At 30.5% G+C, this 17,195-nt stretch overlaps 1 protein-coding gene across 2 annotated transcripts in view; it reads right to left on the reverse strand.

Moving 5' to 3' along the window:
• LOC118203882 (structural maintenance of chromosomes protein 4-like) overlaps positions 1-17,195 on the reverse strand; it is a 233,953-nt gene that overhangs the window by 30,108 nt on the left and 186,650 nt on the right. For both annotated transcript variants that reach the window (XM_085822460.1, XM_085822461.1), the window contains exons 21-22: positions 16,638-16,775; positions 14,502-14,646 (exon numbers count right to left, since the gene is read on the reverse strand). In XM_085822460.1, the coding sequence (XP_085678586.1) occupies positions 14,502-14,646; positions 16,638-16,775 (283 nt within the window). The remainder of the gene's footprint in view (positions 1-14,501; positions 14,647-16,637; positions 16,776-17,195) is intronic.

A 17,195-nucleotide genomic window follows, 5' to 3' on the forward strand; every position in this document is an offset into this window, starting at 1 on the left:
AAGGATCTATAAAGCGCAAGCATGTTTCAATGTTCATCGAACAAAAAGTGGAATTGCTGCAAAAAAATGGATAAAGGCATATCTTTTGTTTCTCTAACCATTCGGAAATCTGTTTATCAATTTCACGCTGCTTTGACGGAGAGGGGGGGATGTCCAGCAATGAGCTGGAAGTTGATCTGTCAGCACTAGCCTTATCTTCAGGGCAGATGTTTTTATTTTATTCGGCTTATAATTCCTTACTAAATGTAGTATTTCATCTCGATGTCTCCGTCTTTGATATGATTTAAATCAAATTCCTCGTCATTATAAGTAAAACGAATACACATCAAATAGTTTTCTGGTTGCAGTTTTCTAATTTCGACTATGCGTAATGTATGTTTTACGCATGCCCGTGTTGAAAGAAATGTTTAATAAAGGAAAGAAATAAATATTAAGCTCTTTGCCCCCCTTTTTTTGTAAATTATGATACTCTTTAGATCATAATTGCTCTTTATTTCATAAATTATGGTTTCATATTTTTAATTTTATAATTTCTACATGCCATCTTATCAGATTTAAATTGATGATCTATAATCCGGAATCCCCGAAGTCCTGACGAGTCCGGATTAAAGACTTTTGACTGTATAGAGTAATTCACTGAAATATTTAAACAGCTAATCTAATAAAAAAAATTATTTCACCCTTTTATTCCCACACTGTAAGTTTTCTTACCAGAAAATACAGCAAAAGAAATAAATATTTTGCAAAATGTAAAAAATTATTAATATTAAATAATAATAAATGTAATCATGCAAATTTGAAAGCTAGTTCTGAATTTTTAATTGGATGTTTCATTGGCTGACAGCACACTAAACTGTGTGATGAAATGAATGGGAAAAGAGGTGGCACTATCTGTTACAAAACTAATAATTAAGTAACAAAATTCAGTCGATTGCCAGTTATGAAAACACCAAAATATTATTATCAAGATCTTCACAATATCACAGTAGAGTCTTGCATATCCGATATACCATTGCAAAAAAAGGGGCGGACATCAATCAGCTGCCCATCTACATTATGATTCAGATGCGATTCTCCCAACAATGTCTTCAAGGATATGACATATTCCCATGGCCTGCCAGGTCAGCAGACCTCTCGCCAATACAGCACATTTGGAAGACACGCAGCCGCCTTGGAATATTGGTGAGTTAACTGCCAAGTTGCAAAGATTATGGTATGAACATTCGCAATGGATCATGTGACCTATTCGATTCAATGCTATGCCATGTTTCGGATTGTACAGCTGACAGAGGTGGCTATACTACTTACTGATTTGTAACCTTTTTCATGCCATAACTTTTTTAATAAAACGATCTTTTGTTCTGAATTTCTAATCATTTGTTTATCTCCTCATACACTACGTACATGTTAAGTTTCACGATAATAGTTCATTTCCTTCTAGGTGCTTTTTTTTTGGGGGGGGGGTGACAGAGTGTATATATTTATATACATTTGGTGTAGCCGATTGCAACCAAAAAGGAAGGTGCACAACTACATGTTATAGCAGTCCCATATACAAAATTTCAACGTTCTGTGCTACTCGTTTCTGAGTTATGCCAGATACATATGTGTGTATATTCGTATATTCGTACATACAGACCTCATGGAAAAAAAATCTCTTCTGAAGATTTCATTTTGGGAAAAAGTGCCCTTCTTTATTCTGTCCTTATGCACAGATATCAAACAGAAACATACTTAAATTGCATTTGATAGCAGTCAAAATCAATACTTTCACTGAAATACGATACTAAAAATTTGTTTGTGCTTACAATACTTCCTTTACTTCGTAAAACTGTGCAGAAATTTACTCTGCAGAACAACTTCATTTATATATATATATATATATATATACATAATAAAATATTTTATATATATATATATACATAATAAAAAACAGATTAAAAATTATTACATATAACAAAATTACAATGAAATAATAAATATCCCTTCATACAAAAATTAATTATCCTAATAAATAAATTAAGCAACTTCCCGTTGCCTTTTCTCAACAAATGTCTACATACTTGCCAACCTATGACACTCAAAAATCAGGAGATTTTTTTAAGAAATCAGGAGATTTTTCACAATGTTAAAAAGACTTTTTAAATGATAAAAATATAGTTTTTAATAATGAATTAACTTTTAATAGTTACTAAGTCTTAAATGCAAGCAACACAAAAATACCTTAGACATAAAAAACATTTTTATTAATTGCATCGTGTAAAAAAAAAAAAAAAAAAAAAAAAAAAAAAAAAAAAAAAAAACTTTAATCAGTTTTCATACGAATGCTATGAACAGTGGCAGATTTTGCTTTCGTTAAGAAACTTCATAATTTTGTTCATAGCAATTGCCATGTAGGCCTGCTTTCGCTAATAAAAGTTTTTCTAATGTGTCATCACTCATATTAGATCTAAATTTAGTCCTCGTTTTCGCAACAACACTGAAAATCCTCTCACACTCCGCACTATGGGGAACTGTCAAGATGGCCAACATAATTCTAGACAGTTCACTATATTTTAAAATTCCATCAGCACCTTTCAGTTTTCCAATTAAAGTCCACTGGGTGTCAATCCTAGCTGATTTTATAACTTCATCCAAGTTTTCTAATTGTAAACTGCAAAATTCCGACTGCAGTATATCAGTAGCAACATCAATATCATCATCTTTCATGACTAAACGAAGTAACACAGGAAATCTGTTCAAAAAGTACCTTATATCAGAAAAAGATGCATTTGCTAGAGCAGAAACATCACAAACTTTAGCATGCAAAATCACTTCATCGTTGACTGGAAATTTATGTAGTATGTAATCACATACTCGACAGAAGTAACTTCCTAACATGAAGATAAAACTTATTTTTCTCTTCTTCTGAAAGTTCTTCCACTACTTTTGTAGTTGCAGCTCCTATTAAAAAATCTTCAACTTTCTTTTGATTTTCTATTTCACCTTAAATCACATCATATATAGAATTACAAGACAAAACACAGACTCGTTTTACAAACTTTGATAAAATGTCTTTAAACAGATCATAAATAATTGATTGGAAAACATGAATTAATGGAATTCTGCTTTGTAGAATTGTGTTAAGAACACCGAATGATGGCAAAATGAATTGTAAAAAAAAGCAAAAAGCTTTGTTAAGGTCCAAAGAAAAAAATATAAATATTCGTTCTTCACAAGATAAACTTACAGTAATCGTAAAATGTTTCGTGTGTTGAGCAATTTTTTTTACTTTGAGAGAAGTTTGTATCAGCTTTACGCTTATATTTTGCAGTATTATTTTGAGAACTGCCAGTTGAATTGCTGAATGATGCAGAAATTAGTTTATTTTTCTCAAACCTATTTTTAACAATGGAAGTAGTAACTACATCTCCATTTACTTTAGGTACTTTATAACTTTCAATAGAGCCTTTTATATTAACTCTCGAAGCATTTACTTCTTCTTTAAAAAATGCAAGAAGTGGGTTCCATTGATCGAGGATTCTAGATAAGCATTTCTTTAAAGACAGCCAGCGTGTACACACATGTTTCAAAATTTTTTTCATTTCAGTATTATGCAGCTGTTTGAACTGTTTCAATTTTTCCTTTCTTTTAGAACACCTTTCAAGATAATATTAAATATCAATAATGTGTTCATCCACATTTATTGGTAAAGAAGCTAAGCTCTTTTTCAGCTGCTAAATTTAAGAGGTGACAAGTGCACCTCATAATCTGCAAATCTGAATTTGCCTTTCTTAAGATGCCTGCAACACCAGTCTTCAAGCCTACCATTACTGGTGCATTATCGACACCAAGTGCTAAGCAATTATCCAGAGGGACTGCATTTTCTTTTAAAGTTTTAATAATTAGCTGTGCTATAATTAAGACACAATAACACGCCAAATAAATACTAATTCAGAAGTCAAACAACAAAAATCAGCATTATATTTACAAAATTTTCACAGGACTAGTTTCGATGGTTTTACCGAACCACCATCTTCAGCTGCAAAACCGCAAATGAACAAGATAGGAAATAGTGATTAGATAAGGTAAGAAAACCTGGACAAGAATAAGTAAGTGGCGCCATCTGTTGGTGAAACCAGAACTAAAACATAATTTCTTTAAACGCCAAAGGTAAATTTGGATTGGAATTAGGATTGTTAACTAGAACAGAAAGATTTTTATGAATGTGAAATGCTTCTAGAAAATCCAGTTCTCCAATGGAAGATGTTTTTTGAATAATTTTGGCAGCAGAAAAACTGAAAGTGTGGTTTTCGGACCAACAATGTTGAGCAACAGAAGACTTCTGTGTTTCCTTTTTTCTAACATATGCCTCATGTTCCTTGATGCGAAATTTTAAGGCTCTCTTAGTTTGGCCAATGTAAATTAAACCACACTGACAAGGAATCCTACAAATACCCCAGGAATTCATATCCGGAATGGGGTCCTTGAGTATGGAACTCGGAATTTTATTGATGGGAGAATAAACAACCCGAAAGTTAAATTTCTGCAAAATATGTGCAACTTTATAGCTAATTGATGGAAAGAAGGGAATGACAACAGAATTTTTATAATCTCCTAAAACAAGAGTGTGCCTTTTAGTGTGTTGAGATGAGAATTTTTTAACTGCTTGATTAATAATGTTGGGTGGAAAGCCCTGCCTATTGCTTTTAAATAATTTAGTTCTTCATCAAGGGCTAGTTTGGAGGAGCAAACTTGAAGAGCACGGAAAACATAGGAATAAAATGAAGCTAACTTTTGTTTAGTCGGATGACATGATTTAAAGTGTGGTGGAAGGTAAACCGTAGTACTGAAGTTGGATGTGCTACGTGTTACCAGAATGTCGAGAAACGGAAGATAATTGCAAGTCTCAAGTTCAAAAGTGAACTGAATAGCAGGATCAATAGAATTCATTGTTGAAAGAACTTTATTTAAATCATCTTTATTACCTTCAAACAGAGTAAAAGTATCGTCTATGTAGCGGAACCATGCTGGGAAGTTTAAAGTTTCAAACAATTTTGATTCATAATAATGCATGTAGATATCAGCCAGGATGGGACTGAGGGGGCTTCCCATGGCTAATCCCTCAGTTTGCTTATAATATTTATTTTGGAAAACAAAATGTGTTTGTTTCAAACAGAGTTGAGTGAGAGAAATTAGCTCATCAATTTCGATGCAAGAGAAATGAAATTCGCGAAGTCTGGTTTCTAGACATCTTAATGCACCCTCTACTGGAACATTGGTGAATAATGATTTTACATCAAAAGAAACCATGAGTAAATTACTAAAAGAAATGTTTTTAACTTTTTTTACAAACTCTATTGAATCATATTCCTGAATCATCTTGACTTTTTACTTAAATGTAAATGTAAAAAATTGATCCCAAATTTTATTCAAATCAAATCTAATCAAAAACCTTCGAGTCGCGTTTCAAGAATTCTGTTAAATTGCAAGCTTGCCTTACTTCGGTCCGTCATAAGGGATACACGTCAACAATTGTCCAAAATTGAACATGAACTCTATAAGCTTCATCTGGAACTCGCTAAATCATATCCAAAATTCACTGCCCTTGAACAAAAATCTTGGTCTAGAACGGAGAATGCAGTTAACCGTCATAAAAACACCCTTGCAGTTAAATTCGAAAAACTTCTTTTACAATCTTCCAGTTCAAGTAGTTCAAAAAATCTTCCCATTGTAAACATCAAGCCAATAGTTAATATTTCTAATGTTAGTCTTTCAGAAGAACAAGAGAGAATTCTAAAATATAATTTTAACTTCTCACAAACCTGCAAAACCTCCATTCCAAAGATTTTGGCTCCTATCGAAAAAGCTTTCAAGTTCAGTAAAGTTTCAGATTCACAGAAAGAAATGATTAGGCATCTTATCGCTCATAATGTGAAATTCAATAATAAACCTTTGAAACCAAATCTAACTGTGAGAGAAAGAGCTACATTGCGTGAAATTCATTCTAACCCGGATATTATTATTTCAAAGGCCGACAAAGGTGGCCAGATAGTCGTCATGGATAGGAACACTTACATCGATGGTGTCACTAAACTCTTAAACGAAGGACCATATAATCTGATCCCTAAAGATCCTTCACCTTCGGACTTGTCAAAAATAAAAACTGCGATCAAATCTTCGCAAATCATTTCAGGCAACTTAAAACATTCACTTATCCCATCTGTTGCGAATTGTGCCAGATTATATGCTCTTCCCAAAATTCATAAAAGTGGTATTCCTTTCCGCCCTATTGCATCAAATTTAGGTACTGCCATTAGCTAAATATTTAGTTTCTAGATTTTCAACTCTATTAGACAATAACATTTACACCATAAAAAAATTCAATAGAGTTTGTAAAAAAAGTTAAAAACATTTCTCCTAGTAATTTACTCATGGTTTCTTTTGATGTAAAATCATTATTCACCAATGTCCCAATAGAGGGTGCATTAAGATGTCTAGAAACCAGACTTCGCGAATTTCATTTCTCTAGCTAGCCCTTGATGAAGAACTAAATTATTTAAAAGCAATAGGTATTGACAGGGGCTTTCCACCCAACATTATTAATCAAGCAGTTAAAAAATTCTCATCTCAACACACTAAAAGGCACACTCTTGTTTTAGGAGATTATAAAAATTCTGTTGTCATTCCCTTCTTTCCATCAATTAGCTATAAAGTTGCACATATTTTGCAGAAATTTAACTTTCGGGTTGTTTATTCTCCCATCAATAAAATTCCAAGTTCCATACTCAAGGACCCCATTCCGGATATGAATTCCTGGGGTATTTATAGGATTCCTTGCCAGTGTGGTTTAATTTACATTGGCCAAACTAAGAGAGCCTTAAAATTTCGCGTCAAGGAACATGAGGCATATGTTAGAAAAAAGGAAACACAGAAGTCTTCTGTTGCTCAACATTGTTGGTCTGAAAACCACACTTTCAGTTTTTCTGCTGCCAAAATTATTCAAAAAACATCTTCCATTGGAGAACTGGATTTTCTAGAAGCATTTCACATTCATAAAAATCTTTCTGTTCTAGTTAACGATCCTAATTCCAATCCAAATTTACCTTCGGCGTTTAAAGAAATTATGTTTTAGTTCTGGTTTCACCAACAGATGGCGCCACTTACTTATTCTTGTCCAGGTTTTCTTATCTTATCTAATCATTATTTCCTATCTTGTTCATTTGCGGTTTTGCAGCTGAAGATGGTGGTGCGGTAAAACCATCGAAACTAGTCCTGTGAAAATTTTGTAAATATAACGCTGATTTTTGATGTTTGACTTCTGAATTAGCTGTGCTATATTAAAGCCTGTCGAATGTCCTTCTAAAGTGGGGACAGAAAGTAAACTGCACTCAGTTTCTGAAGACTCTGGATTAAAAAAAAGAAACAACAATTGGATACAGTTTTGAACTGGTATTATTGCTTCCATCCATAGAGAGGCATAAAGGAGCTGTTTTAATGCAATCAATAACTGAAGATTTATTTTTAAAACCCATTTCTTTAACAATTGCACCTGTTTTGGTCCTTGCACTTGAGTATTTCTTAGCAATTTCACTATCGGGAAACATTTTTCTAAATAAAGCTGCAGCGTGATCCGATGCATTCAGTGGCAGGTTGTGCTCCAGTAAAAAGGCAGAGAACAGACATTCTGCATTAATGACTTTTTGGTCTTTTGTTTCCAAAGAAAAATTTAATTTTTCTTTTTTTCTCAAAACAACTTATGTTGTCCTTGTGTTTTTGTGTACGCACATGTTTGAGAACATTCGCCCTTCCACTATGCGAAATCGAAAAATTGCAATGACATACGGTACACATCGCAAACATCACATCCGGAGGAGTAAGGATGACTTGCAGAAATTTAACATTGGTTGCCTATTGCTGTGTGTATAATTGTCAAGAAAAAGCTGGTTGTAGTGCCTCATTTCACAAATTAGAATTTCTACATATTTTTATTTTTGAAACTGAGATCGATTAAAACAATTTAGCATATTTATCAAGCATAATTAACGTTCCAAATAATTATAAAGCTATTGCATGCTTTCAGGACTGGATATTTTTTAGCTTTTCCTATGCTGTAAGGAAATTTGTAACTACTTCTTTTAGAAAATATTTGAAATCTGAACTAATAGAAAATTTCAAATAATAAATTTTCTCTTGCAATTTTTATGCTTTTTATTGGTGTAAATAAGTAAAAAATACTAAAATATTTAAAAACGAATTTTTGAAAGTTGTGTTTAAAATTTTAAATTGTGCTGCTTTTTTAAAATTATAGATGAGTATTATAGCACAATTTCTATTAAGGAATTTTATTTCAATTATATTTCATAATACATCATAGTGATAAACACGTTTGACTCCTTAAACATGTTTATACATTTAATTCTAATATTAAAATTGTATTTAACCGTAATAATTAATTTTGCTTGTATTTTATAGTGATTTTAAATTTATTTTTAGTTCTGCATAAGATTTTTTTTATTTACTGTTAATTTAATTTATTAGCTTAAAGGGGCGGTAGCCTAGAAAGGCTGTTAGTTTCAAAACGGCATTTTGCGCTGTTTTACTATAAATGTCCATGTCTCTTGCAAATTGTTGTTACCAAATATTATCACCCTGTATTATACATAAAGAAATTAAATAATGAAGAATCTGCATGAATACATGTATGGTTCTCGCAATCTGACAAAAACGACAGTATCTAGAGCTATCAAATTTTGAATAATGTAATCCTCCACCCGAACATGGGCATCTGGACGGCTGAATTTCAAATTTGTTTTAATCTATTTCCTAGTTTGTAAAACTTTAACGAATTTTTGATTAACAAACTCAACGAGCTCAGAGAGAGCACTGTACGGAAAATAACAGTTTTATCTCCAGTGCAGAAATTCTAAATATATGCTGTTTTCAAATGTATGTGGTTTACGGGCGAAGAACATGATATTTAATAAATATAGGTAACGCACAAAACGTTAAAAAAAGGTTTCTTTTGGGCGTAATATAATATCTTAATGCTTCTAGATTTTATTTTACCATTTTTTTCTGCTTCATTACACTCAGAAAATTGCTCGGAATTTTATAAATTACTAAAATAAATATTCCACTTTAATGTTAATAAGTTAATGATGATATAAATCAAATAAATGATTGTTTTGTAATGTTATTATAGTTTTGAAAATCATTGCTTGAAAATGGTCATTACATTTTTTAAAAAAAGTTATCAGATCTTGTTTAATTTTACCTTATTTATTTCAAAGCATCCTGTACTATCAATCTTATTTAATTTTACCTTATTTATGCGCAAAATTAAGTTCATAAATTTCGTGCGTAGAGTTTTTACCGCCACGCCCACTGAGTTAGTCTATCTCTTATAAGGTCCATGTTCTGGATACGTATGCTGTCACTCACAAAGCAGAAATTCTCATCTGATTCGCAAGGTTTTATTTTAGATATAATCTAGAGAAAATTCAGTTGCTTTCAGACGTCCAAAATCACTTTTTTTTTTTTATATATATATATATATATATATATATCGAAGTATTAAGCCAAGTTCCATAAAAATCGTGAGAAATATTAAGAATAAGAAAAAGTCGGGAGAAATATATTGTAAATCGGGTTGGCGGGAGAGCGGTCGAAAATCGGGAGTCTTCCACCTAAATCGGGAGAGTTGGCAACTCTGCGTCTAGTATCCAATAGAAACATTAAATTTAAAAACTGCACAGAATTATCATCCTCATTTTTCTAAGTGGCAACAGTGCTGATTTTCAAGAGTCAGCAGTCGTCCAGTATACAGTTGAATGAAAAACTGTGGCCAAAACAAACCACATTTCTACAAGAATGAAACTATTCAAAATGATGCGATAAAATCTAAAAGATAAAATTTAAAAAAATCTGATTCGAATGAAAAATGATTCGAATTTTGAAAAAAATCGCTTCAAGGTGCACTGGCTCTTGTCTAGATGCACCTATATACCAAATTTTGTAGTCCTGGGTCTATTAGCTTATGTGCAGCCTGAATGAAAGACACACAGACTCTTTCTTTTATTATATGTAGAAATTAGTGAATATTATCAATAAAGATGGCACAGGTTTCCACAGAAGCATTTTATATTATATTACATGAATATGCATTTAAACTAATATGAGAATGATATGTATCTTCAGTTTATTTGGAAAAAGGAAAAACATGTAATGCAATTCTGTGATACCATTTAATGTTTTATATTAGATACATTGTGAATTTTTATTTAAATTAATCAGATTAAAGAGTAAAATTTAAAAAAAAAATTATGTGAGTCTTGCTTTTAAACAGCTTAGTTTATTAATTAATAACAGCCGGATTAAATCTAAAAGATAAATATCTTACATTTTGCTGAATGTTAAGAAAATTAAATGAAAAATGAAACAACATATTTGCAGTATATGACACAAAATAATTTTTCATGAGTAATAGCCTTAGAAAAAAGGAATATTTTTTGTGGGTTCTGACACTCCACTTGTAATAAATAAAAGGAAAATCATTGCTAACGTTAAAAAAGATGGTCATGGCAACACGATGATTAAATGGGTGAGACTGTCACAGCAAGACAGTGCTATTGACTGTTCCAATGTTAATAGTTCAACAGTTTAAGCAACTTACATCAAAAGAAATATGTATTAAAACAAATAAATATTGAGCCCCCCTTTTTTTCTTTTTCAAATTTTGACTCCTCTAAGGTCAAATGATTAACTATTTCATAAACAACTATTTCATGCTTTTAATTGAATAATTTCTACATGTCATCTTACTAGATTTAAAATGATGATCTAAAATCCAGAAATTTCTGAAATTCCGACAGTTCCAGATCTTGAACATTGCACTGTAGTTATGAAATATTTCTAAATACTTAATCAACAAAATTACTTACGACAAATAAGAAATTAAAATATAACATTTTAAAGTAAAAAATTATTATAATTTTTACATTCCAAGAAAATGCAACCTTCTTTGCTGTATAATGAAATCTTCAAGAAAAGTTAATATATATTTATTCTTTTCCTGGGTAATTTTTATGCATGAACTAAATTTTTATACTGCTAGCTAGTCACTTGCAGCTGCGATAATATTCCCAGTCCCACTCCTGTCTGATGCCCTATTTAGAACACAAGCAATAAAAAATTGTAGGATTCCCCCCCTCCCAAACAGAAGTAAAATAAAAAGAAAAAACCTGATGTGTACATGACTTCCTTGTATTGGAATATTAAATTATACATACACATTTTTTCTTGCATTTCATTTAAACTTTTTGGATTGAAATAAATCTACTTCGCCGACAGCGCATAAACCACAATAGAATAAATGCGTTCTTTAAAATTCACTCTAGTTTACCATAGCGACACTCTAGCGCTAGATTCACTTAACAGTATTAATAATTATACAACAGTTAACTTATATAAGAATTATATAACAGAAACAAAATTAACTGTTATCTAATCCAATAATTATATAACAGTTAACTTATATATTTCGTTCACATTATAACTCATAATGCACAAAATTTATATCATTTAAAGAATAGAATTATCTAATCGTTGAAACATGTTCTATTCAAATACTATAATAAAGCTAGAATGATGTATAAAAGAAATTAAGCAAACAAAACAAAAAAGAAACAGTTTTTCACAGATGATTGAGTATTTCTCATTTAATTAATTCAGTTCTCACTTCGCGAGAAGGCAAAAATACATCAAAACTCAAAATATCTATATTAAAAATTACGAAGTAAATCTCAAACACTTATTTCCTCGAAAAAATTCCAGAAAGAATTAAGCATGATTTAATTGGCAATAATAAATGAATGCGTTATCTTTGTTGTTGCGAAGCTAAGTTTCTCTAGATTGGCAACAAATCCACTAATCTCCTGTTTCAAATGTAAACATCAATGGCTGCCATTAAAAACCGGCTTAGCGGCACTTAGACAACTTTAAAATTGTTGATAATTCTAAAAATATTGCACACAGATTTACTAAAGGCATAAAAACCTTAACCGGAAGATAAAAACAACATAATACAATCATTTTTAAAGTAAAAAATGTACAATTTACAAACATATAAGAGTAAAGAAACTGAGATCACCGGAGCCGGGTAACAGAGTGGATATATATATAAATAAATATATTTATATATGTTTGGTGCGGTCGATTGCAACCAAAATACGAGGTGTACATCTACATGTTATAGCAGTCCTATATACAAAATTTCAAAGTTCTGAGACTACTCGTTTTTGAGTTATGTGAGATACGTACGTACGTTCGTTTGTACGCACGTACGTACATACGTTCGTACAGACGCCACGAAAAATTCTCTTCAGAAATAATTTTAAAGCAGTTTTATAATTTTTTTGAAGGAACGGAGTATTTTATTCTGTTCTTACGTACAGATATCACTCAAAAACATCGTTAAATTACATTCAATAGTGGTCAAAATGGATATTTTCGTTGAAATATGCTGCCTGAAAATTTTCGCGATTACAATACTTCCTTTTTACTTCGTACAAGGAAGTAAAAATGATCATCCAATACTAGTTACTTTATCTATAATTACAATATCAGCAATGAAACCTAAAAACGAATAATTATTTTAAATTTTTAAAAGTTTATGAAGGAACAGATGTCTCTAACCAATTGAAGTAATTAAAAATTTATTGAAAATGATTCATATTAAATACAACCTTTTAAGTGACATCTTTGAAAACATTTCTAAGTTAGAACTATACTTATTTACAAGAATATCCAGTGTTCCAAAAGGATTTGCTTGACAGATTTTCATATCAAACAGACACCTCAATAAATATCATCAATGAAATTATAAAATCTACGCATTCAACGTAAACATTGTGAAAAGGAATGTTATTATAGAACATGCAGCACACTACTAGTGTTTAACCTACTGTTTGAAAACTTATTTATTGTGCATTGTAAATGTTCAGAGATGAAGACAGCAATGGATTCACAGCAAAGTGAAATAAATTATCCCAAAATAGAATAGAAATTTTTATATTCATATTTTGTCACATCGTTTAATAAGACTATTTCTATTTTCAATTGTATCAAAACAATATACAGTCAAAAGTCGTTAATTCGGACACCCATAATCCGGAATGATCTATAATCCGGACCTCAAAGCTAAAAACTTTCTGCGCATGCGCCACATTGACACATGCGCATAGGCGTTTACACTTGCGCGTAAGACCTTTTACAACTGCACAAGTGCAAAATACGTTTTCGCGTGCATGTTTTATGTATAACGGTGGGTATGAGCTCAAATTATCTAATTATCTATTTCAGTTAATGTTGATGATTGCGTTGTTCCTTAATTTTCGAATTGGATCCGGCTTATTATTTTTTGTAGACTGTAAGAGCAATACTATAAAAGTAAACTTGAACTTTCGATTATGTCAAATAGAATTTCCGATTCTGGAGCTCCCAAAGGATCGTACGAAGCGAAAGTATGTTTCGATGTCCATCAAACAAAAAGTGGAATTGCTGCAAAAAATGGATAAAAACATGAGGAGAGAGGTTAGTGAAAACGAAAAAATTTCGATTGACAAGTTAGTCGGTATTCTCGGCACAGCAATTAATGGGACTTGAACAGCGGAACTTTGTAACTGAACAAGAAATTATGTCTGTTTATAGAATTAAAGAGAAAGTATTATCACATGAAACGAAGCAAATTAAACAACTTACATTGAAAGAAATGTTTAATAAAGTAAATAAATAAATATTGAGCTTTTTTGTTGTTGTTGTTGTTGTTGTAAATTTTTATACCCTTTAGATCATAATTTTTCTTTATTTCATAAATTATGTTTTCATATTTTTAATTTTAGAATTTCTGCATGCCATCTTACGAGATTTAAACTGATGATCTATAATCCGGAATCGCTGAAGTCCCGACGAGTCCGGATTAACGACTTTTGATTGTATATATTCATTTGTCAGTTCATCCACATGAAATCAACTTTATGATTTTCTCTGCAATAAAAATTAACCTAAGTAACTGCAAGGTATCTGCAGGTCACGCATGAAGATTCACCAAATTAGTAAAGAAATTTTAGTTCTAATATGAATTCTAGACTAAATCTACTTTAATAAGTTACAATTCTTAACATGTGACTACACAATCACCAGCTGAAACATTCAAAATTACATTTTAAATAGTTTTGTATAACTCACTTATAAAGGGGGAATTATTAATAAGATAAAATAAAAATTACATATGAATAATTCTGATGTCAACAACAATCAATTTAACAGCAAATCAGAAGGGGGAATTTTTAATAAGATAAAATAAAAATTACATATGAATAATTCTGATGTCAACAACAATCAATTTAACAGCAAATCAGAAGGGGGGAAACTAGCACATTACACTAAAAAAGACAAAATATTTTAAAGAATATACATAAATGGTAGTTTAGTACTTTAATGCTATCAAAATAAAATCATACCGTTGCTTCAGTTTGCTTTGCAACTATTTCAACTCCTACAGATGTCATCATTTTCCGTTCATTTACTATGGCTTTTACTTGCTCTTTTTTTACAACGATTTCCTTTTCGATGTTCGAAATTTTTTCTTCAACTTTTTTTATATTTCTATAAACATAAATGTAAAATATATTCATGTGATATATTAATGAATTAAAAAAAGGTTAGGGTGATACATATATTTAAAACTTAAAATGTACAAAAAGCATGTATATAATATAATGCAAGATATTACAAAATCTTACAAGTGTTTAACAAAATTTAAGATGTGAAAGCTATAAGAATAGAATGACTAAAAATTATTTACATAGTTAATTTTATCATTGCAATGACTTATTTTTAACAAAAATTAATCATAAATTTGTAGAATAAAACAAAACATTTTGAATTCTAAAAACTCACAGTGATAGAATAAATTTTATTAATTGTTTAGCCAATATCTGGAGAAACTTTGCATTTTTGTATATGCTCTAAGGTAGCTATCTCTCTATATATTCAGATATAATGATTTCAGAAACTTTAATTTCTTTTTTAGGAAATTATTTTTTTGTATGGTAAGGCTTTCATTATTGGGAATAGAGAGGAATTGATGTAATTAAAAAATATTTATGTATTATTCGTGTTGTTTTGTATTTTTTGCTGAAGTTGGAGAATTTCTTTACTATTTTTTGCATTCCTTTAAATATTGAAGAATAAAAAGAGATTTACTTTTTTAAATATCTGTATTACAAATTCATTTAATGATATTAATAAATTAATATATTAATTACTGGCAATGGATAAGAAAAATTTTAGCACATCTTATTTGATCTAAGGGAGAAACAAAACAGGAAGTTATAATTGAAATTGGGTTGCGACCAATTCATCCTCTTATGCATGTGAAAACTGCAACAGCATTGACATTGTTAACACACAAGCATAACCTTTCAGGTTTTATTGTTTTCATTTTTCTCAAAAAGCATCCCAAATAAAAAAAAAAAGTAATGCAAGAAAACTGCAACTGGAAGAATTCACGTTACAATCAGCACCACACTCACATCATCCCCCCCAAAAAAAGAAGAAAAAGGGTTTAAATAAAATATAAGAATGTAAGATAACAAGAATAATTTAAAAAAATATTCTGACATACAGTATTAGAAACATATTTTATTAATTACAACAGTTTAATTAAAATTATCATTCGGATGTATAACAAATTAAAGTATTTTAATACTAATTTATACCAATTAATGCATTTTTACAAAAGAAACTAAAATTTTAAATGTTTCATAATTGTGTTTCTTAGTTTTAAATTACTCAGTTAGCAATCAACAAATTGATTATATTTAAAAGATAAAGATTTTGTGCTTAGCTTGCACAAACACAAAACCTTTATCTTTTAAATTTGATGCAAGCAGCAAGTATCTTTTAATCATTAGGAATGGCAACATACTGAAAACAGATTACATTCAAGACGCATGGAATTAAAACCTTTAGATGTTATAAGGTATTTCTCCCACCTTCTTGATGCACTGGGCTCGTATTCCAGAGGTCTGTGCTTCGATTCCCGGAGAGGGCGTTGCACATTTTTCACTTCTCCTGCATTAAAAAAATATACCTAACGTCTTTACAGTCGCACCCAAACTAAAAAGGATGGTGAATGATGATTCTCCCCACCCAGTATTTGGCGATTGGGTTCCCTAAAAACCCCAGTCGGGCTTTAAAAGGGGGAGTATATAAGGTATTTCTCCTGCCTTATTGGCATGTCTTCATGGTGCGGTGGTCTGCACCCTGGGCGCGTATTCCAGAGGTCCGTGGTTTGATTCCCGGCAAAGGCGTTGCTAATTTTTCTTCTCTCCTACTTCGGAAAAAAAAAAAAAAAAAAAAAAAAAACTAATGACTCTACAATGTTAAGACTCCAAACAAAATTCAGGTGGATATTTAGCTAAAGATACTATTTAGGAATTTACTCCGAACTCAGATCTCAATTCTGCATTTTTAACATAAATATTTAACACACAGACTTTAAATGCAAATTTTTTTAAATAACAAATGCATTTAACAAAAAAAAAAAAAAAAAAAAAAAAAAAAAAACTTTTCTAAGAAATACAAAAAGAAACCTTTTTGATGTCTTCATATTAACAGAAGACTTTGTAATAGCTTGAGAAACATCAGAAATTTTTTTTGAGAGGAGGTCCACAGTTTTCTGAACCTTGTTACATTTCCCTTTACTGTTTTTTAATATTTCAGCTTGTAATCTATGAAACAAATTGCAAAAAAATGAAACACATGAATTCAGATATTTCATATTTTCTAATCAGTCAACAAAAATATATATTAGTTATATAATTAAATAATTTTAATTATCAATTTTCAATATTTTTTATTTTACTAAAATACCAAATAAATATAATTTAAAATGATATTTTGTTTCCTGGAGTTCAAACAGATATAAAATTATAAAATTTATACTGGAATCTAAACTGGTATACTTGCAAAATAAAAAAATATTCTGCCATTCATCCCCAACTTTAAATTTAGCAAAAATGACATTTTTTCATTATTATTAAAAATTTTTTGGAGAATTCATTACATACATATAACAAACTTCAGAACCAATTTGACAAAAAATAGCAATAATAAAAATAATTCATTACAAGCATGTCTTTTGCTGGTGC

The sequence above is a fragment of the Stegodyphus dumicola genome, chromosome 8 (assembly GCF_044657685.1).
Source record: "Stegodyphus dumicola isolate Sdum_Otavi_A_Nest chromosome 8, ASM4465768v1".
Taxonomy (NCBI): Eukaryota; Metazoa; Arthropoda; class Arachnida; order Araneae; family Eresidae; genus Stegodyphus; species Stegodyphus dumicola.